The sequence below is a fragment of the Pristis pectinata genome, chromosome 30 (assembly GCF_009764475.1).
Source record: "Pristis pectinata isolate sPriPec2 chromosome 30, sPriPec2.1.pri, whole genome shotgun sequence".
In the NCBI taxonomy this organism is placed as follows: Eukaryota; Metazoa; Chordata; class Chondrichthyes; order Rhinopristiformes; family Pristidae; genus Pristis; species Pristis pectinata.
The window spans coordinates 8,715,739-8,739,742 of record NC_067434.1 but is presented as its reverse complement, the minus strand read 5'-3'; the positions used below and the strand labels follow the sequence as shown (position 1 = coordinate 8,739,742).

The window sequence follows — 24,004 nt, the reverse complement described above, 5'->3', positions numbered from 1 at the left end:
TTTTATTCTGAGGCTGCGCCCTCTGGTCATTGACTCTACCTATTGGAAACATCCTCTCCATGTCCACTCTATCCAGGCCTTTCAATATTCGGTAGGTTTCAATGAGATCCCCCCACATCCTTCCAAACTCTAGCGAGTACAGGCCCAGAGCATTCAACCGCTCCTCATACAGTAACCTCTTCATTCCCAGGATCAGTCTGGTAAACCTCGTCTGGACCCTCTCCAATGCCAGCACATCCTTCCTTATATATGGGGCCCAAAATTGCTCACAATACTCCAAATATGACCAAAGCCTTATAAAGCCTCAGCACTACATCCTTGCTTTTATTTTCTAGTCCTCTTGATAATAGACTCTAACATCTTACTAACCACTGAAGTCAGGCTAACTGGCCTATAATTTCCTGCCTTTTGAGTGGAGTGGAGTGGAGTGACACTTGCAATTTTTCAGTCCTCCGGAACCATTCCTGAATCTCGTGATTCTTGAAAGATCACTACTCATGCCTCCAAAATCTCTTCAACTACCTCTTTCAGAACCCTGGGCTGTTGTCCATCCGGTCCAGGTGACTTATCCACCTTCAGACCTTTCAGCTTCCCAAGCACCTTCTCCTAGGTAATAGTGACTGCACTCACTTCTTCCCCCTGACTCTCTCCAACTTCTGGCCTGTTTGCTGGTGTCTTCCACAGTGAAGACTGATGCAAAATACTTATTCAGTTCATCCACCATTTCTTTGTTCCCCATTACTACCTCTCCAGTGTCATTTTCCAGCGGTCCAATGTCCACTCTTGCCTCTCTTACTCTTTATATATCTGAAAAAGCTTTTGGTATTCTCTTTAATATTATTGGCTAGCTTACCTTCATATTTCATCCTTTCTCCCCTTATTGCTTTTTTAGTTGCCTTCTGTTGGTTTTTAAAAGCTTCTCAATCCTCTAGCTTCCCACTAATCTTTGCAATATTGTATGCCCTCTCATTTGCTTTTATGCTGTCTTTGACTTCCCTTGTTAGCCACAGTTGCCTCATCCTTCCTTTAGGATGCTTCTTCTTCTTTGGGATGAACTGATCCTGCGTCTTCTGAATTATTCCCAGAAGTTCCTGCCATTGCTGCTCTACCGTCATCCCTGCTAGAATCCCCTTCCAATCAGCTTTGGCCAGCTCCTCTCTCATGCCTCTGTAGTTACCTTTACTCAACTGTAATACCAATACATTCGATTTTAGCTTCTCCCTCTCAAACTGCAGGGTGAATTCTATCATATTATGATCACTGCCTCCTAAGGGTTCCTTTACCTTAAGTTCCCTAATCAAATCTGGTTCATTGCACAACACCAAATCCAGAATTGCCTTTTTCCTAGTGGGCTCAACCACAAGCTGCACTAAAAAGCCATCTCATAGGCATTCTACAAATTCCTTCTCTTGGGATCCAGTACCTCCTGATTTTCCCTAATCTACCTGCATATTGAAATCCCCCATGACCACCGTAACATCGCCCTTTTTACATGCCTTTTCTATCTCCTGTTATAATTTGTACCCCACATCCTGGCTTCTATTCGGAGGCCTGAATACAACACCCAACAGGGTCTTTTTACCCTTGCAGTTTCTTAACTCTACCCACAAGGATTCTACATCTTCTGATCCTATGTCACTTCTTGCTAAGGATTTGATTTCATTTTTTTTTACCAACAGAGGCACCCCAACCCCTCTGCCCACCTGCCTGTCTTTTCGATTAATGTGTATCCTTGGAGGTTTAGCTCCCAGCTGTGATCTTCTTTCAACCACGACTCTGATGCCCACAACGTCATACGTGCCAATTTCTAATTGTGCTGTGAGCTCATCCATCTTATTTCGTATACTGTGTGCATTCAAATACAACACCTTCAGTCCTGTATTCACCACCCTTCTTCTCAAATTTGTCTCCATGCTGCCTGGTTAAATTCTTATCCCTTTCTAAACTTTGCCTTATTCTTTATTCCGGAGACTTCAGTAACCTCTCTTGCATTCTCCTTCCCTTTTACTTTATTCACACTTTTCTAATCCATTGAACCCAGCCCCTTACTATTTAGTTTAAAGCCCAATCTGCAGCCCCAGTTATGCAATTTGCCAGTGGATAGAGGGGAACAGGTGGATGCTGTATAATTGGATTTCCAGAAGGCGTTCGATAAGGTGCCACATAAAAGACAGCCATAAGATAAGGATGCATGGAGTTGGGGGTAAGGTATTAGCATGGACAGAGGATCGGTTAACCAATAGAAGGCAGACAGTTGGGATAAATGGATGCTTCTCTGGTGGACCATCAGTGGTGAGCAGGGTGCTGCAGAGGTCGATGCTGGGCCCGCGAATGTTCACGATATACATTAACGATTTGGAAGATGGGACTGAGTATATCGTATCTAAGTTTGCTGATGACACCACATTGAGTGGAAAAGCAAATTATGCAGAGGATGCGGAGAGTCTGCAGAGAGATAAGTGAGTGGGCAAGGGTCTGGCAGATGGAGTACAATGTTGGTAAATGCAAGGTCATTCACTTTGGAAGGAAAAATAGAAGATCAGATTATTATTTAATGGTGAAAGGTTGCAGCCTGCTGTTGTGCAGAGGGACTTGGGAGTGCTTGTGCATGAATCACAGTAGGTTGGTTTGCAGGCGCAACAGTTATCAAGAAGGCAAATGGAATGTTGGCCTTCATTGCTAGAAGGATTGAATTTAAGAACAGGGAGATTATGCTGCAACTGTACAGGGTACAGGTGGGGCCGCAACTGAAGTACTGCGTGCAGTTCTGGTTTCTTTACTTGAGCAAAGATATACTGGCTTTGGAGGTGGTGCAGAGGAGGTTCACCAGGTTGATTCCAAAGATGGGTTAGCCTATGAGGAGGGATTGAGTCGCCTGGGACTATACTCACTGGAATTCAGAAGAATAATGGGGGATCTTATAGAAATACAGTATATAAAATTATGAACGGGATAAATAAGATAGAGGCAGGAAGGTTGTTTCCATGGTAGGTGAGACTAGAAGTAGGGGACATAGACTCAAGATTCGGGGGAACAGATTCCCTCTATCTAGGGAATAGAGAACAGATTCTCTGAGGAGAAACTGCTTTTCCCAGAGAGTAGTAAATCTGTGGCATTCTCTGCCCAGGGAACTTCATTAGATATATTTAAGATACAGTTAGATAGATCTTTGCATTGTAGGGGAATTAAGGGTTATGGGTAAAAAGGCAGGTAGGTGGATCTGAGTCCACGGATGGCCTACTCCTGCTCCTATTTCTTATGTTCTTATGAGCTCCTGCAAAGACTAATATGTATGGTTGGATGTGGCCAGCAATTGCAAAGCATAAAAAATTAAGGCAAAATAAATTGAACATTATCACAATTACAATTAAAGTTAACTAGACATCTTAAACTGAATGCTGTACAAGTCCAAATAACAGAGACTCTCTTTTTAGTACAATCTTTGCTTTTTGATTTAGAAAATTCTAATTTTTGGTTGCCTTAATGAAGAGTCAACATCATTCTCTGCTCACCTGAATCATGCCTTTTTTGGGAGTCATAAAATATGATAATTGTGATGTAGAATTCAACAACCTAATCTTAGATTAAAACAATCAACCTAATGATGGATCAAATAAAAACAAGGAGTAAATGCCAATTTAGTTTAAACTTGTGTATCAGGTCGTTCCACAGCAGAGGAAGTGATGTTGCATATGGACTGCAAAGAACTATATTGTCCTTAGCACAATCAATCTTATATACAGAGGTTTCTCATGAAAACATTTGTGGCAGACAGAGTTTGGGCTTAAGAAATTAGCTTTAAGCTGTGATACTAAGAAAATGCAATAAGTCTTTGAATATGTGGCATGGCTTAGCAACACATACTAATCAAAGTGTTATAATTCCACTGAACAACATCCTCAACCATTTCTCTGAAATTACAGACAACTCTGTTTTAAGATACGAAAATATCCAAATGCACCTCTTTGAAGTGCAATCAGATGAAAATGGATTCTGAACCAAAGGAGACTTTAGGACAGTCTAAATAGCACTTAAATTTTTTTCTCATCGAAAAAGGTATGTCAAGCAGAACTTCTCTCAAAGGACTCAATATAACACAAAGAGATGTTAAGTATTGAAATATAGGTTATGCCAGCCTACATGGGCAAGTTAGTTATGACATGTTCAGTAATTCCTAAATGGTTGATTTCCTGGACTTTAAAAAAACATTTGGCAAAATACCATATACAGTATCAATTTAGAGGGGAAACTCGAGACTTCAAACAAAAATATTAAAATGCAGATTATCACAATGATTAAATTGTACAGATGGATGAAAACAGGTAAATAATGTTGAACAAACATTTAATCAAATTAGTCTTCTAAAACAAACATTTGACATTGTGCAGTGTTAGTAAACAGACTGCATTCTGGAAATTCCAGGGATTTAAGAAACAAGATTTTTACTTTTAATCATGACAATTATCTTAAAAACTTAAGATGGAATTTTTTGTAATCATTAGTCCTTCTAATACCTTCAACATGTAGGTCTTTTTGGACTGTTTGTTTGATAGATGATCTACGATATACCACATGAACACGACCTTTCTCCTCCTGTGCCTTCTGGCCTTTCTCCAATGGCTCAATAAAAAACTCACCAATATCTGCATGAATCAATCCAGCCTAGTGAATACAAAATTTAAATATTAGTTAGCAGCTTTTTAAAAAAAAATCAAGGTATTATACAATATTGATTTTATCATTGTTGATGTTTTGAACCAGCAGTTGGGGAAAATTTTCACAAACTATTTTCCCAACAATCATAAAAATTCCACTAGTTTATAAAGGGATTATGTTCCTACAGAACCTTTCGTTATGTGGTAATTCATACAGCCCTCAACTTGTGCAGTGTTTACCAGTTGCTATGGATGGTAAGAAAAGTCAGAAACTAATCAATCTCCTCCCATTAAGGATACAGTAAACAAAAAGCAAACAGTGCTTGTTGTGACAAGCTGAAACCTACAAGCCACTCATCGGATTGACATGGTTGCCAGATGGAAGAGCGCAGGTGCTCAAGGAATTCCCCCCCCCCCCATTCTAAAGGACTCATTGATTTCACAAACTCCTCCCTGGATTTTTTGAAAAAAAAATCACTGGCTTTCAAGTTCCTGTGTTTGAAAGACAACCTCCAAATATTCTAGTGAATGAAAACATCCTTAAGCAACAAATTAAATTAAACCCCTTGTTGTAGCAAAGATTTATTAAGTAAATGTTCACTAGGTGGGGGAGACCTGTACTAACTATAAGCAAATCAGCTAAGCACACTGCAGCACAAGGGGAAAAATATTTTCTTTTGTTAAAATGTAAACTTTACTATTTGAACCATTTTTAAATGCTTGACTCAAATTGATATAGTGGGAAAGTAACAAATGATGTTTAATTGTTCTTTGTAATCTTACCTCCAGTTTGTCTACAAGAACATAACAAAATAAAAATACTTGGAAAACAAAAATTACCTATCAAGCAGCTTTCCCCCCCCCCATTTTACTGCAAGCCGAGAGCAGGAAATCACCATTTGAGAATAAAGAGCAAGGGATCCTTAAGAGACTAGGTAAACGCTCTTTATGACACACAAGTAGTCCAAAGAGAGAAAATAACCAAATTATAAAACAGCAGGCAGCTGATTGGCTGACAAATATCAGCTAATTTGTGAACTTCCCAATTGAGACCAGGACATAAAATATAAAGAATTAAATTTAACGAGTCATTGCATTGTTTACACTATTTTATTATTATGCTTTAAAATAGAAGATCTAACAAATAGCTTACATTAGGAAATTTTAAAAATACTGAAACAGAATCAGTTAGATTGATCAAACTAAAATAAGTTCAAATGAAGGGTCTCAGATCTAAACTGTTAACTCTTTCCACAAGTGCTGCCTGACCCACTGATATTTTATGATTAAAAAAGTTCAATTAAGATAACAACCAAATATGGGCTGAATTAAGATGACTGACAGCTGGCAGATTCACAGGCAGCAGTCAGCCTTTGGGTTTTTTACATGTATGTACAGTCAAACACTAATGTCCAAAATGTTCTGGAGGTCAGGTGACTAGCATGTTAACGACAATCACATTGCTAACCATGTGGTAAAAGGGAAGCATGACATCTATTTTAACCATCAAAATCATAAAACCACAGTAAGAGGCCCGTCAGTCCACCATGTCCATGTCACCCATCAATTACCCATCTAATCCAATTTACCAATACTTTGTCCATAGCCTTCTATGCCTAGGGATTCAAGTATTCATCCAGATACTTTACAATTGTGAGAGTTCTTCTCTCCACCACCTTCTCAGGCAGTGTGTTCCAGATTACAACCACCCTCTAGGTGAAGAGATTTTCCCTCAGATCCCCTCTAACCCCCTTATTCCTCACCTTCAGCTTATGCTCTCTGATTTCAGAGTTCAGTGTTATAGGGAAAAGTTTCTCACTATCCACCCTATCTCTGCCCCTCAATTTTGTACATCTCTGTCAGGACCCCCCTCATCAACCTCAGCTCCAAGGAAAACAAATCCATCCTTTCTTCATAAATGAAATGTTCCATCCGAGGCAACATCCTGGTAAATTCCCTCTGCAATCACATCATTTCCATAATATGTGACCAGAACTGCACACAATACTCCAGCTAGGGCCTAACCAAAGTTTTATAAGTTTGTATCAGGGCCTCCACATCTAGAATTCTATGCCTCACTTAACCCCGACATCACCCAGTCTCCTACCACAAACCAATATTTTGCAGACTGGGCATATACTTGAGCTTAGAAGTATAAACACACAAGAAAATAGGAGTAGAAATTAACCACTTGGACCCTCAGGCCTGCCTCTCCAATCAATATAATCATGGTTGATCTGCCCCAGGCCTCTTTCCTGCCAGTTGCTCATTGCCTTCAATTTCCTGATCTTTCAAAAAATTATCTACTTCCTTCTTTATTACCTCCACAACTCTCAGGAGTAGAGAATTCCAGAGATTTACCACCCTCTGCTAGAAGAAATTTTGACACACCCTCATGCTCCCTTACTCAGTCTCGTTCACATGTGTAAACATCTGAACATCTATACTGTCATGTCCCTTAGGATCTTCTATGTTTTAAGAAGATCATCATTCATTCTTCTAAATTCCAAAAAATACACTTCTAATTTCTTTAGCCTCTTCATCCCAGGAATTAGTCCGGTAAATTTCTTCTGGACTGCCTCTAATGCTACTATATCCTCTCTCAGGGTAAGATGAACAAAACTGTGCACAGGACTCCAGGTGTGGCCTGACAAACACACTGTTACAATAAGAACAATACTTCCCTATTTCTAATCTCCAACTGCTGTGCAGTAAAAGTCCACATACTGTTTGCCTTCTAAACTACTTGCTGCACCTGATGAAGGGTCTCGGCTTGAAACGTCAACTGTTGATTTCCCTCCGTAGATGCTGCCTGACCTGCTGAGATCCTCCAGCACTTTTTGTGTATTGCTCCAGATTCCAGCATCTGCCGAATTTCTTGTCTGATAAGTTTTTGCAGGTCATGCACAACACCTAGCTCTCTTCACATGTCTACAATCACTCTCCATTAAGATCTTATTCTGCCTTTTGATTTCTCTTACCAAAGTGCATAACCTCAGACTTTCCCACATTAAACTCCATTTGCCAAATTTTTGCCCACTTATTCAACCTATCCACATTGTGCTGCAGATATCCTGATCGCAACATGGCCTTGCATCCATTTTTATGCTAGAATTGATATCATTAAAGCATACAAAATTCTTATGGGATTTGACAAGGTAAATGCAGAGTTGATATTTTTATGTCTGTGGCTTCTAGAAACCGGGGCACAATGGTCAACGTAAGTGGTCAACCATTTGGGACAGATGAGAAATTTCTTAACCCAGTCAGTAGTGAACTTTTCAGTTCTCTACCGAGCAGGGCTCAGTCACTCAGTTTATTCAAGACAGATTGATGGATTGAGATACTAAGGGAATCAAGCAATACAGCAAAAGTGTAAGAAAGTAGTGCCAGGGTAAAAGATCAGTAATCATATTATTGAACACGAAGAAAGCACAAGAGGCCAAATGACCTATTCCTACATCTGTTTCTTAAGTTATGTTCTCATGTCTCCTTATTCTTTCTGCCAAACTCTGGTCATCCCACAGCACGACTTCAAAGTAGTAAGTGGATGGCCATGTGAAAAGGAAAAAAAAAGGCAGCGAGTTCAGGAGTCTTCAAGATGTGTACCCTGCTCAAGACAACATTCAGCATTAGAGACTGATAGGTGTGATATCATCGTGAAGGTTTGCAGTTCAGAATGTGGCATCTTAGACAAAAGATCAATGATTAAATGGCTGGGAAGCAGACGAGTATTTATGTAATCATCAACACAAGTATTGCAAGGCATTTTACCTCACTGCTACCAGAGGTAAAGTGCAGAATATTCAGCAAGGTAAAGGGCTCAACCAGAAATCATGTCAGTGACATGGAAGGGAGGGGGCACGAGTCAAAATCCTAATCAGATTTTCAGGAGCTTCTAAATTAAACAGAAATAAAAGCTTTAAAAGATGGTCATCCTGTGGCGGTGGGGGGGGGGCTCCCAATTTTAGGGCCACTGAAAATGTAGAAGAGCACAACATAATCTGCCAATTATTCCTAGGTACAGGGGAAACTTCAACAGACTGGAGAATGGAAAATGTGACACTCTTGTTCAAAGAAAGGAATAAGGAAGGCATGGATGGAAACTGTAGGCCAGTTCATTTAACCTCAATGGTGAGGAAACTTACAATAATTAAGGGGCCATTACAGAAACATCTTTTCAGGGTGAAGATTAGAGGGAATTAAATATCCAAGGGCATCAGATAATACCGAAGGATAGACAGGAAAGTAAGGGAGGTGGGGTAGTGCTCTTAATTAACAATGAGATCAGAGCAATAGTGAGAGACGATATTAGATCTAGGGAGCAGAAAGTTGAGTCCATCTGGATAGAGATTAGGAATAGTAAAGGGAAAAAAAAAATCACTGGTGGGGGTTGTCCAGATGCCACTGAATAATGACATTATAGTGGCACAGGCAATAAACCAAGAAATATTTGATGCATTTAAGAATGGAACAGCAATTGTCATGGACTTTAACTTCCACATAGATTGGGCGAATCAAGAGGGTCAAGGCAGTCTTGAGGAGGACTCACAGAATGCATCTGTGACAGCTTTCTTGAACAGCATGTTAATGAATCTACAAGGGAAAATGCTATCTTAGATCTGGTCCTGTGCAATGAGACAGGTAAAATTAACGACCTTGTAGTTAGGGATCCTCTTGAAAAGATTGATCATAGTATGACTGAATTTCTCATACAAATGGAGGGTGCAATAGTTTGATCTAAAACCAGTGCATTATGCCTAAACAAGGGATAATACAACGGGATGAGGGAGGAGTTGGCTAGCGTAGACTGGAAACACAGGCTGTATGGTGGGACAGTTGAGGAACAGTGGAAGACTTTCAAAGAGATTTTTCATGACCTCAACAAATGTATATTTCACTTAAAAGCATGCGCAGTAAAGGTGGGCAGAGCCAGCCTTAGATACGAAGGAGATAAAAGAAGGCATCAAGCTAAAAGCTCATGCATATAACGTCACCAAAAGTAGTGGGAAACTGGAAGATTGGGAAAACTTTAAAAAGCAACAAAGAACCACTAAACAAGCAATAAGAAAAGGGAAGATAGATAGTGAAAGTAACCTAGCACAAAGTATAAAAACAGATAGTAAAAGTTTTTATAATTATATAAAGCAGAAAAGGGTGGCTAAAGTGAATGTAGGTCCCTTAAGATGAGAAGGGGGAATTAATATTGGGTAATGTGGAAATGGTCGAGGCCTTGAACGACTATTTCGTGTCAGTCTTCACGGTGGAGGACACATCTAACATGCCACAGATATGTTATGGAAGCAATGGGAGGTGAGAACCTCGATACAATCACTGTCACTAAAGAGGTAGTGATGAGCAAACTAGTAGGTCTAAAGGTAGACAAGTCACCTGCACCTAACGGGATGCATCCCAGGGTATTGAAAGAAATGGCAGAAGTTATAGTAGAGGCATTTGTGATAAGTTACCAAAATTCTCTGGACTCTCTGGTCGGGAGTTGGAGCCAGATTTGGAGCGGGACCTTTGAAAAAAGGTGAGTTGCTGTGCGTGTGCTTGTGAGTTTCACCTTCCAAGATTCTAAACGAGACACATTTGCAAATTGTTACCAGTTGATTGGATGATTAACAGCAGCAAATAAAAAGGTAGGTAGGTATAAGTGGAGTGGCCATTGTTTGAGTGGACTAGTGTTGGGGGTGTGAGGTTTCAGCATGAAGTGATGAAGGTAAGTCTCTGGCAAGTTTCTTTCTTGCTTTGGTGTTTCCTTTAGTGCCAGGCCATAGTGAGAATGGCTCCAGGGTTAGTGGTGTGTTCATCTTGTGAGATATTGGAGTTCTGGGAGACATCCAGTCTCCCTGATAACTACATCTACATGAGGTGCCTCCAGCTGCAGCTCCTTACAGCCAGTGTTGGGGAACTGGAGAGGCAGCTTGATGGCCTTTGGCTCCTATGGGAGAATGAGGAGTTCATATACAAGAGCTACAAAGAGGCAGTCACTCCCAAGCTGTAGGAAGCAGGTAGCTGGGTGACTGTCAAGAGAAGGAAGGAGAATAGGCAGGTAGTGCAGAGTACCCCTTTGGCTGTTCCCCTCAATAACAGGTACACTGCTTTGGATACTGTTTTTGGGGGGAAATGACCTACCAGGGTAAAGCTGCAGTGACCAGGTCTCTGGCACTGAGCCTGGTTGAGTGGTACAGAAGGGAAGGGGGGTGAAGAGAAGAGCAGTAGTGATAGAGGATTCCATAGTAAGGGGAACAGATAAGAGATTCTATAGACATGAAAGAAACTCCTGGATGGTATGTTGCCTCCTGGGTGCTGGGGTCAGTGACATCTTGGATCGGATCCACAGCATTCTGAAGGGGCAGGGTGAACAGCCAGTGGTTGTAGTACCATATTGGTACCAATGACATAGGTAGGAAAAGAGATGAGGTCCTGAAGGGGGAAATATAGAGAGCTAGGTAGTAAGCTGAAAAGCAGGACCTCAAGGGTAGTAATCTCTGGATTGCTACCTGTCCCAGTGAGGGTAAGAATAGAATGATTTGGCAGATGAATGTGTGGCTGAGGAGTTAGGGCAGGGTTTCAGATTTGTTCATCATTAGTATCTCTTCTGAGGAAGGTACAACCTGTACCAAAATGATGAATTACACCTGAGCAGGAAGGGGACCAATATTCTTGTGAGCAGGTTTGCCAGAACTGCTGGGGAGGGTTTAAACTAGTTTCCCAGGGAGATGGGAACCAGAGTGATATGTCAGAGGTTGGAGCATTTAGTGTACAAGTAGATTCTGACTATAGAAAGACTGAGGAAGGATGGGCAGTTGAAAGGGAAAAATTGCAGTCAGTTGGATGAGCTAAGTGTGTCTACTTTAATGTGAGAAGTATCAGGAACAAAGATGATTTAGAGCATAGGTAAGTACTTGGAACTATGAGGTGGTGGCCATTGCACAGACTTGGCTGTCACAAGGGCAGGAATGGATGTTGGATATTCCAGGGTATAGATGTTTCAACAGGGACAGAGGTAAGAGGTGGGGGAATGGCTTTGCTGATCAGGGACAGTGTCACAGCTGCAGAAAGGGAGGAAGTCCTGGAGGGATTGTCCACTGAGTCAGTGTGGGTGGAAGTCAGAAACAGGAAGGGAGCAATCTCTCTAGTGGCAGTATTCCACAGACCACCCCCCCCCCCCCCCCCCACCAGTAGCAGCAGAAACACTGAGGAGCAGATCAGGAGGCAGATTTTGAAGAGGTGCAAAAATAATGGTTGTTGTCATGGATGATTTCAACTTCCTGAATATTCCTTGACATCTCCATAGTGTAAAGGAGATGCATGGAACAGTGTGTTGGGTGTGTCCAGGAAGGATTCCTGATACAGTGTATGGACAGGCTGACTAAGGAGGCTATATTGGACCTGGTACTAGGCAATGAGCCTGATCAGATTTCAGATCTTGGTGGGAGGGTGTTTTGGAAGATGGTGACCATAACTCCTTGACCCTTACCATAGCCTTGGAGAAGGATAAGAGCAGACAATATGGGGAAGTCTTTAACTGAGTGAGGGGGAATTATCATGCTATTAGGCTGGATCTTGGGACTGTATATTGGGAACAAATGTTCTTGGCAAAGTGCACAGAGGAAATGTGGCAGTTGTTCAGGGAATACTTGCATGGGGTTCTGGATAAGTTTGTCCCATTGAGGCAGGGTAAGGATGGTAGAGTGAAGGAACCATGGTTGACACGAGATATAGAATATCTTTTCAAAAGGAAGAAAGAAGCTTACCTAAGGTTTAGAAAGCATAGATCAGACAGGGCTCTGGAGAGTTACAAGGTAGCCATGAGGGAGCTTAAGAATGGATTTAGAAGGGGGCGTGAGTAGGATTAAGCAAAACCCCATCTATGTGAAAAATAGAAGGATGACTAGAGTGAGGATAGGACTGATCAGGGATAAGAGGAAATGTGCCTGGAGTTGGAAGAGGTAGGGGAGGTCCTTAATACTTTGCTTCAGTATTCACCAGTGAGAGAGACCTTGATGTTTGTGAGGATGGTGTATGACAGGCTGATATGCTAGGGCATGTTGATGTGAGGAAAGAGGATGTGCTGGAACTTTTGAAAAACATTGGTATAAATAAGTCACTGGGGCCAGATGGGATATATCCAAGGTTATTATGGGAAGAGATTGCTGTGCCTTTGGTGATGACCTTTGCTGCCTCATTAGCCATAAGAGTAATGCCAGATGATTGGAGGGTGGCAAATATCGTTCCTTTGCTTAAAAAAGGGAGTAGGGATAACCCTGGGTACTACAGACCAGTGAGTCTTATTTCAGTGGTGGGCAAATTACTGGAGATGATTCTTAGATACAGGAATTATGGGCATTTGGAGAAGTATTGGCTGATTAGGGACAGTCAGCATGGTTTTGAGGGGTGGGTTGTGCCTCACGAGCCTGATTAACATCTTTGAGGATGTGACAAAGCATCTTGATGAAGATAAGAGTAGCGGATGTCATGTATGTGTATTTTAGTAAGGTGTTTGATACATTCAGAAAGTCAGGACTCATGGAATCCAGGGAAACTTGGCTGTGTGGATTCAGAACTGGCTTGCCCATAGTGTGGTGGTAGATGGAGTGTATTCTGCCTGGAGGTCAGTGACCAGTGGTGTTCCACAGGAATCTGTTCTGGGACCCTGGCTCTTTATGACTTTTATAAATGACTGAGGATGTGGAAGGGTGGGTTGGTAAGTTTGCTGATGATAAAGGTCGGTGGTGTTGTGGATAGTGTAGAAGATTGCTGTAGATTACAACAGGATATTGATAGAATGCAGAGCCAGGCTGAGAAGTGGCAGATGGAGCTCAACCCAGATAAGTGTGAAGTGATATTTCAGGAGATTAAATTTGATGGCAGAATAAAAGATTAATGGCAGGATTCTTAGTGTGGAGGAACAGAGGGATCTTGGGGTCCATGTCTATATATCCCTCAAGGTTATTGCACAGATTGATAGGGTTGTTAAGAAGGCATATGGTGTGTTGGACTTTTAGTCAGGGTATTGAGTTTGAGGGCTGTGAGGTAATGTTGCAGCTCTAAAGAACGCTGGTCAGACCACACTTGGAGTATTGTGTTCAGTTCTGGTTGCCTCCATATAGGAAAGATATGGAAGCTTTAGAGGGTGCAGAGAAGTTTATCCAAGATACTGCCTGGATTGGAGAGCATGTCTTATGAGAATAGGTTGAGTGAGTTAGGGCTTTCCTCTTTGGGGAGGAGAATGAGAGGTGACTTGATAGAGGTCTACAAGATAAAAGGTATAGATTGAGTGGGTAGTCAGACTTTTTCCCAGGGTAAAAATTGCTAACATGAGGTGGCATAATTTTAAGGTGATTGGAGGAAGGTGTAAGGTTACTATAGGCCAGTTAGCTTAACCTCTGTAGCTGGGAAAACACTTGAAGCCATAATTAAGGAAGAAATAGCAAGCTACCTGGATAGAAGTGGTTCCATCAGGCAGATACAGTATAGATTCAAGAAGGGCAGTTCCTGTTTGACAAACTTGCTGGAGTTTATTTTTGAGGATATAATGAGCAGTGGATATGGGGGAAACTGGTGGTTGTTGTATACTTGGATTTACATAAGGTTTTCAAATAGGGTGCTGCATAAAAGACTTATCCATAAGATAAGGATGTGTGCAGTTGGGGTTAATGTATTAGCATGGATAGAGTATTGGTCAACCAATAGAAGGCAGAGTTGGGATAAATGGGTATTTCTCTGGTTGGCAGTCAGTGGTGGGTGGGGTGCCGCAGGGGTCAGTGCTGGGGTCACAACTGTTCATCTACATTAATGATTTGGAAGAGGGGAACAAGTGTAGCATATCTAAGTTTGTTGATGACACCAAACTGTTAGAAAAGCAAACTGCAGAGATATATAGATAAATTGAGTGGGTAAGGGTCCAGCAGAGAGTAGTGTTGGTAAATGAGGCCATCCACTCTAGAAGGAAAAATAGACCAGATTATTTAAATAGTTAAAGGCTGCAGCATGCTGTTGTGCAGAGGGACTTGGGAGTGTTTGTGCCTGAATCACAAAAGGTTGATTTGCAGGTACAACAGGCTATCAAGGCGGCAAATGGAGTGTTCCCTTCCTTTGCTAAAGGGATTGAATTTAAGAACAGGGAGGATATGCTGCAACTGTACAGGGTACTAGTGTGGCCACACCTGGAGTACTGTGTGCAGTTCTGGTCTCCTTCTGGAAAGATACTGGATTTGGAGACAGTGCAGAGGAGGTTCACCAGATGAGGCAGTTGGCCTACAAGGTGAGATTGAGTCACCTGGGACTATACTCACTGGAATTCAGAAGAATGAGATGGGATCTTACGGAAACAAAACTATGAAAGGGATAGATAAGATAGAGGCAGTAAGGTTGTTTCCACTAGTAGGCGAGACGAACTAGAGGACATAGCTTCAAGATCCAGGGCACTAGATTTAGGATGGAGATGAGGAGAATGCTTTTCCCAGAGTAGTGAATCTGAATTTCTCTGCCTGGAGAAGCAACAGAGGCTACCTCATTAAATATATTTAAGACACAGTTAGATTTTTGCATAGTAGAAGAATTGAGAGTTATGGGGGGGGGAAAAAAGCAGGTTGGTGGTTCTGACTCCACAGCCAGATCAGCCATGATCTCATTGAACAGCAGAGCAGGTTCAACAGGTCAGATGGCCTACTCTTGCTCCTATTTCTTGTGTAACCTAAAACTCATGTTACACCTCTGAAGAACAAGTAGACATCATCCATATGAAAAATTCCTCTTAGACAATAGTGGATAGTTTTCAGCATCTGCAATACCCTGGCCCAATAAATAAGCACTTAATTTAGGAGAAAAAGGAGAAGATGTTTTGTGTTGTTAGGGTGGGAATGCAGTGAAGGTTGGCAGGCAGGATGGTTAGAAAATGAAGGCATTGATGATTTTGACAAGTGTACTGAAGAATAGTCAAAATTCCAATCCATGCCAGGTGCCATGTATACCAGAGGTAGAGATTAATTATTTCATGTACAATAGCAGAGTGCAGGAACAGACAATAAAACAATATTTATACCATGTCAGAATGGGTTGCAGTGATTCAAACAAAATTCAATTCTAACACCAGTCTCGACAAATTCCAGCTGAGACAGCACAACAACGAGGCTTTGATTTTTAAAAAATAGAAGCTAATGGCAGATGTAATGTACTAAAAATGGGCAAGGCCCTATGGAAAATAGAACATGGGTGGGTCACTTATTAAAAAAAACAGAAATTAGGAGGACAGAGGGATCACGAAATATCACTGGCAAATAAGATTAAGGAAAATCCTGACATTTTGTAAGCGTATTAAAAGCAAAAGGATAAGGGCAATTAGAAGCCAAAGGGGCAATTTGTGCATGGAACCAGAGGAAGTTGGTCAGGTCTCAAATGACTACTACTCATTTGGACACAGGAATATTCTAAAACATGTGAAAAGAAAGGTATTAGAAGTCTTAGTGGGCATAAAGGTGGATAAATCCCAAGGCCTGATAAGATTTATCTAGTCTGCTGTGCATCACAAGGGAGAAGATTCCTGGGGTCCTGACAAAACATTTTAATCTTCATCCACCATATGTGAAGTGCTAGATGACTGGAGGACAGAAAATATGGTTCCTGTTTTATTCAAGAATGGTAGTGGGGATAAACCAGGTAATTACAGGCCTGTAAGTCTAATGTCACTGTAGACAAGTTATTGGAAAATAATTCTGTAGCGCATGATGAATTTACACTGAGAAAGGCAGGGGTTGATCAGAGAAGGCTGCACAGCTGTTGATGAGAGGTCCTGCCACACTAATTTGATTGGAATTTTTTGAAGTAACATATCAATGAGAGTAGAGCAATTGATGTATTCTACAAGGACTTCAGTAACACCTTTGACAGGGTCCTATGTGGAAGACTAGTCCAAAATCACTGTTCTTTAGTCCATTTTCAGCCTCTTGCCTGCTTCCATAATTCTTCAATTTCCTCCACTCCTATCTTCCCTTCAAAACATAATTGTGCAGAAAGCCTCAGCTCTCTTGATCCAGCTTCTGATTGTCTAGAAGTAGCTAAATAGTCTTTGTAAATTTTATTTGCTCCCTGGCCCTGTTGTCCCAACCATCAGTCAACATCTATCTAAAAGAAATCAACTTTGACTCCTATAACATTTTTGGCCAATCTCCCTTTCTCTCCAGCATTGCATGTGTTATCACCCAATTCTTAGTATCCTTGCTTCAAGTCTCTGACATGAACCTGGTGATACTGCCAATTTCAATTTTACTTCCCCTTCACCAAAGCTCAATTTCTACTCTCCTCAACATGCTGTTACATTAGTGTCCAAACACAATGGATAGAACAGAAGAACTAGTTTGTAATGATGATTTTTAAGACTGTTAATCATTATTATAAGAGTATAATTTGACAAGGCTTTTGTTAAAACAAGTGGTGTTGATTTATAAATATTTTGAAAATCATCCAGTTAGGTCCCATCATTATGCATTTGATTTTCATGACATTGAAAAACATTCCATTTCTATTGTACCTATGGACAAAATATCCCAAGATGCTCCACAAAAACATTGCCAAACAAATTCTCAAACCAAAAACTTTCCAAAAGTAAGTTTTAAGGAGCACCCTTAAGTAGAAATAGGGATAGATAGGTTGAGGAAGTTAAATCTCTGAACCAGGCACTTTACAGCAAAAAAAAACATAGCCAGGAATGGAAAAGCAATTAAATTCGGGGATAATCAAACTGCCCAAATTTAGGAGTGCAGACATCTGAGGGTCATTGAGTCAAAGGTGATTTTAAAATTCTAGAGAAGAGCAAAGCCAGAGATTTGTAAACCTGAGATTTTTTTAATTGAAGTATTACTTAACTAGGAGCCAATGCAGCTTCATTACCATTAGTAATGTGGGCAAAGAGTGAACAGGACAATACAAGTTAGGACATCAGAGCTTTGAATGACCTCATTTACAGAGAGACAACCAGGATTGCATAGAGGAGGTCAAGTCTAATCAGTGACAAAGGAAGGGCAAGTTTCAGCAGCAAATGAGCTAAAGAAAGATCAGAGATAGATATGGTTTTAAAGCTAGAAATAGGGAACCCAATGATGGCACAGGTGCATAGTCCAAAGATGACATTATCTAATACAACAGCAAGGTGCAATATCCTCTTTCTTCTCCCCCCCCCCCCCCCCCCATTTAGTTTCATTTTTGTGATAAATTCACCTTTGAGCAAAACCTCTGTGTGGCAAAGATTCAGTACAGTAGCCTTTGGAAGGATTTGTTTTAAAAGACAATTAGCGTACTTCAGTATTTATCTGCACTTTACCCAATTCTGACAATAGTTTTAAATAAGCTATTTTGTATTTTTTTAACTAGCTATATAGCCTGTTTATGTATCAACAAGTAACAATGTAAGGAATAGTAAAGTTGTTAGTTTTAGTCAAGGTGCTTAAAAGAATGAGGGAACAATTGGATGGGTGATTGGGGAGATTTTCTGCTATCACTAAATGCTACTCTCAACTTGTTAGTTTATGCTGTGTCCTCAATCATACCAACAGAATGGTTACATTGTATGCTTATAGCTAAGAAGCTATCTTTTCTATTCATTCATTCCTCAGGATGAGGGCAATTCAAGTTCAAGCTTATTGTCATGGGCAGACATACCCAGGGTATAAATGTCATGAAAATTAGCTTTTTGCAGCAACAGCACAGCACATTACAAACAAATTTCATAACCTAAATTAACAAATTATATACAACTTGCATGACAAAATAAACAAGACTAAATAAAACAACATTAATGCAACTTGCGGGAAATATAGTCCGAGGTAGAATTAGGGTTATTCAGGTTGGTTCAAGAAACTGAATCTGGAGGTGAGGGTCTTCAGGCTTCTGTACCTCCTGACTGATGGCAGCAATGAGCAGAGGACGTGGCCTGGATGGTGGGTGTCCTTAATGGATGTTGCCTTCCTGAGACATTGCCTCTTGTGTCCGATGTCTGATGATGGAGAGCACTGTACCTGTGATGGAACTGGCTGAGTCCACTACTCTCTAGCATGTCTGTCCATTGGAGCTCCCACACCAGGTCTTGATGCAACCAGTCAGAATGCTTTCCACTGTACATCTGTAAAAGTTTGTCAGTCTTTGATGGCATGCTGAATCTCCCCAAACTTCTAAGCAGAGACAGTGGTGCGTTTTCTTCATAATTCTGTGCTGAACCCAGGATAGATCCTCCAAGATGTTGATACCCAGGAACTTGAAGCTGCTGCTCTTCCTTTACACCACAGACCCTTCAATGAGGACTGACAATTTGTCTGATTTCCTCTTCCTAAAGTCTCTAATCTGTTCCTTGGTTCTTCTGACATTGAGGGCAAGGTTGTTGTTATGATACCACTCAATCAGCTGACCCATCTCACTCCTGTGTGCCTCTTTCACCATCCGTGATTCTGAAAAGAAGTGGTGCCATCAGCAAATTTGTAGATGGGGTTGAAGCTATGCTTAGCTACATAGTCTAGGTATGGAGTAGGGCAAGGGGCTAAGCGTACATCCCTGAGGTGCACCTGTTTTGATGATCAGTGAGGAGACGACGAGGTTTCCAATCCATATGGATTGTGGTCTCCCAGTGAGGAAGTCAAGGCTCCAATTGCAGAAGTAAAGAGGCCCAGGTCTTGGAGTTTAATGACAAGTTTTGAGGTGATAATGGTGTTGAACACTGAGCTGCAGTCAATGAACAACAGCCTGACATGCATGTTTCAGTTGTGCAGGTGGTCCAGCAGAGTGGGAGCAAGCCAGAGAGCATCTGGGGTCAATCTATTGCTGTGATGCCTCCTTGAGGCACGAGTGATGAGCCATAACCAACTCCTCAAAGAACTTCATTACAATGGATGCAAGCACTAATGGATAGTAGTCATTGAGGCAGGTCACCCTACTCTTGGGCACCAATATAATTCCTACCATCTTGAAGGAGGTAGGAACCTCAGACTGCAAAAACAAGTCAGTGAAGATGTTCCTGAACACTCCATCTAGTTGTCAGTACAGGTTTTTAAGCACTCACCCAGGTACACCATCAGGACCTGATGCCTTAAGGGTTCACCCCTCTGAAGGATATTGTAAGATCACAGGGTTGTTGGTGCTATGTTGACTTGTGCAGATGTCATTATTCTCCCCTTCAGTGCATAAAAGGCATTAAGCTCACCAGGGAGTGATGATTCTTTGCCATTTATGCTATTAGTTCTTCCCTTCTAGGAGGTGATAGCATGCAAGCCCTGCCACAGCTATTGAACACCCACTTGTCTCCAGCTTTTCCAGAATTGCCACTTCACTCTTGCGATAGCCTTCCAGAGGTTGTATTTGGACTTGTGGGTCTCTGGATCACCAGTCCTGAATGCCACGGACCTAGCCTTCAGCAAACTGCAAATTTCTTGGTTCACCCAGAGCTTCTGGTTTGGGAAGACCCAATGCACTTTTGTGAGCACACCCTCATCTACACAGGTCTTGAAGTCTGTCAACTGTGGCATATTTGTTCAGATCTGTTGATGAATCCCTGAATGTGGTCCAGTCCACTGATTTCAAAGCAATCCTCTATACTCTTCACTGCCTCCCTTGTCCATACCTTCATGGTCCTCTCCACTGGTGCTGCACTCTTTAGTCTCTGCCTGTATGCAGGAAGCTGAAGTACAGCCAAGTGGTCAGATTTCCTGAAGTGTGGGATGACTCAGTAGGCACACTTGAGGATGGTGTGACAGCAGTCAAGTATGTTGGGTCCCCTGGTGTTGCAGGTGACATACTGGTAGTTTCGCAGAGGCTTCAAGCTAGCTTGGTTGAAGTCCTCTGTAATGATGGGGAAGACATGCAGATGTGCTGATTTGTGCCTGTTGATCATCCTCCAGTGCCAACTTGATGTCTGCCTGGGGTGGGATGTATACTGCAACCAGAATAATGGCAGAACTCCCTTGGCAGATAGTACAGATGACACTTGATTGCTGGATGCCCCAGGTTAGGGTAGCAGAATCAAGACAACTGCCACATCTGAGTACCACAACAAGTTAATCAAGAAGTGAATGCTGCCACCTCTGCCTTTACCTGACACTGCCATCCAATCCACATGGTGTATGGTGAAACCCTCAAGCTAGAGTGCTGTGTCCAGAGCTGGGAGTGAGTCATCTCTGTAAAACAGTGTACAGCATTCTGTCATGTCTCTCTAATACAGCAGTCTTGCTCCAAGGTCCTCTATCCTTATTTTCTAATGACTGCACATTAGCCAGGATGATACTAGGGTGGGTGGAGGGGAAAGGGGGTCTCAAGCCCTGATGCTTCAGTTTTACCCAGTCCTCCCTGGTTATCCATGTTTTCTTGCACAACAGAGGCCTCCCTGATGTTTCCAGGTGCTGAACTCTCATTCTAGGTGGTCTGTTCTGCCAAGTCTATCTTGTTTCTGATTGCTAATGCATTTAAATGGCTTATAACATTTGCTACTACAGTCATTGTGGCTGCAAACTGCAGCTTAAAAGGTCAGAATGGGAATATTTTATTGTTCCCTTACGAGCTGGCTGCAAAATGTCACCACCTTTTGGCACCATCACATGATCTGCCCTGATATCATCATGTGATCTGCTGACTCTTTGAATTCTGGCAGGCCCAACATTTATTGCAGATTCCTAACTGGCCATGAGATGGTAGGAAGCCACCTACTTCCATCACTGCAGTCTCTCCGGTGATAGTACTCCAACAATGCTGATGGATAATGATTTCCCAGTGACAATGAAGGAAATGGCAATACATTTCCAAGTCATGATAGCAAGAGACTTGGCATGGAATGTGCAGGAAGTGGTTTCCTCATTTGCACAAAGTGAATTAATCAGTCGAAAAATACTGAAAAAAATCTGTAGACTCCAATAATGTCACTCCAGAAAATAAAAATATAGCTTGTGTTAGATTAATAATTTAAAATATTATTCATTCAACCTGAAGAGTTGCTTTACTAAGACTTTCAGACTGGAACTAAACAATAGGATATGATATTGTACAAAAATCTGGATCTTCAAGTCGGGGTTTTTGTCTTTTCCTTTGAAAGGAAACAACTTAAGAACCTCAAACTCTAATTTTAGTATCTGTTTATTGTCACTTGTACCGAGGTAGTGAAAAGCTTGCCTTACAAACTGATCATACAGGTCAATTCATTATACAGTGCAGTTACATTGAGTTAGTACAGTGCATTGAAGTAGTACAGGTAACAACAATAACAATACAGTAAAATGTCACAGCTACAGAAAGTGCAGTGCAATAAGATGCAAGGTCACAACAAGGTACATCATGAGGTCATAGTCCATCTCATTGTATAAGGGAACCGTTCAATAGTCTTATCACAGTGGGGTAGAAGCTGTCCTTGAGTCTGGTGGTACGTGCCCCCAGGCTCCTGTATCTTCTACCTGATGGAAGGAGAGAATGTCCTGGGTGGGTGGGGTCTTTGATTACACTGGCTGCTACACCAAGACAATGAGAGGTAAAGACAGTCCAAGGAGGGGAGACTGGTGTCTGTGATGCACTGGGCTGTGTCCACAACTCTGCAGCTTGTGGTCCTGGGCAGAGCAGATGCCATAAGCTGTGATACATCCAGATAAATCACTTTTTTGCAAATATGCAGACATAGTTTGGATTGTTATTTCCACCATTTTGTTGGTTGATATTGCTCTCTACCATACATCCTGAAGTACATTAGTGGATAAATTGCTAGCACCTGAGTGCATCCTTGGACCTTGTGGGAAGCTGGGGAAGAAACTGCAGAAGCCTTTGTAGAGATATTTGCATTATCTTTAGCCATGGATAAAGTTTCAGATGACTAGAGGATGACTAATGTTGTACTGTTATCTAAGGGCAGCAAAAGACAAGCCAGGGAACTGCAGGCTGGTGAGCCTTACATCAGTGGTGGGCAGGTTACTGGAGGTGATTCTAAGGGACAGGATCTACCAGCATTTGGATAGATGAGGACTGATTGGGGATAGTCAGTAAGGCTTCATGTGAGGAAACAGTATGAGTTTTCTTTTGAAGTAACCAAAAAGATTGAGAACAGGGTGGTAGATGTTGTCCATATGGACTTTAGGAAGGCCTTTAACAAGGTCCCACATGAAAGGCTAGATCACATGGGATCTGGGGAGAGCTAGCTAAATGGATACATAATTGGCTTGATGGTAGGAAGCTGACAGTGACGGTAGAAGGTTTTTCTTTGGACTAGCAGAATGACTAGTGGTGTGCCACAGGGATTGGTACTAGGCCTATTCTTTGTCATTTATATAAATGATTTGGATGAGAAATGTACAAGGCATGGTTAGTAAGCTTGCAGTTAACACTAAAATAGGTGGTGTCAGTCAGTAAAGAAGGTTATCAAAAATTACAAGTGGATCCTGATTAGCTAGGTAAGTGGGCCAAGGAATAGCAAATGGAGTTCAATCCAGATAAGTGCAAGGTGTTGCTTTTTGGGAAGTCAAACCAGGGTAGGATCTTTACAAAGAATGGTAAGGCCCAGGAGAGTGCTGTAAAACAGAGGGACCTAGGAGTACAAGTACATACTTCCCCAAAGATGCCATCTTTGGAAGACAGGGTGGTGAAGAAGGCAGTGGCACACTGGCCTTCATTAGTCACGGCACTGAGTATAGGAGCTGAGACATTGTTGCAATTGTACAAGATGTTGGCAAGGCTGCTCCTAGAATATTGTATACAGGCTTTATTTTAAAATCCTATTGTAGGAGAAACAATTAAACTGGAAAGAGTGCAAAAAAGGAGTTATGAGAATGTTGCCAGGACTCAAGGGCTTGTTATAGGGAGACATTGGGTAGGCTAGAACTTCATTCATTGGAGCATAGGAGACTGACAGGTAACCTCAGGTGTATAATGAGAGGCACAGAGGGTAAATGCAGTTTTTCAAGGTTGGGGAATCAAGAACTGGAGGTTTAAGGTGAGAGGGGAAAGATTTAAAAGGAATCAGAGTGGTGCATATATGGAACAAGCTTCTAAAGGAAGTGGTTGAGGCAGGTACAATGACAACATTTAAAGTTACTTGGACAGGTTCATGGATAGGAAAGGTTTAGAGGAATATGGGCCAAATGGAACTAGATTAGATGGGCATTTTGGTTGGCATGAATAAGTTGAGCTGAGGGGCCTGTTTCTGTACTGTATTACTATGTTACAACAATTAAAGGTGGCATTGCATTTTAGGTAAAAGTTCTGAAATTACCAGTGTCAAATACAAAATTCCATGGCTTATTCTTTGAGATCACTGCTACTGTAGGCTTATTAAAAGGAAATGGATAAGGAAAGCATCAATGCATCAACTTCCCTTCCTTTAGGGAGAA

General features: G+C 41.6%; 1 protein-coding gene across 1 annotated transcript in view; it reads right to left on the bottom strand.

The window, feature by feature from the left end:
• The window catches only part of LOC127584633 (A disintegrin and metalloproteinase with thrombospondin motifs 14-like), a 163,826-nt gene that overhangs the window by 129,428 nt on the left and 10,394 nt on the right, over positions 1–24,004 (bottom strand). Inside the window, 1 exon segment of the mRNA XM_052041452.1 lies at positions 4,515–4,662. Within this exon segment, the coding sequence (XP_051897412.1) occupies positions 4,515–4,662 (148 nt within the window).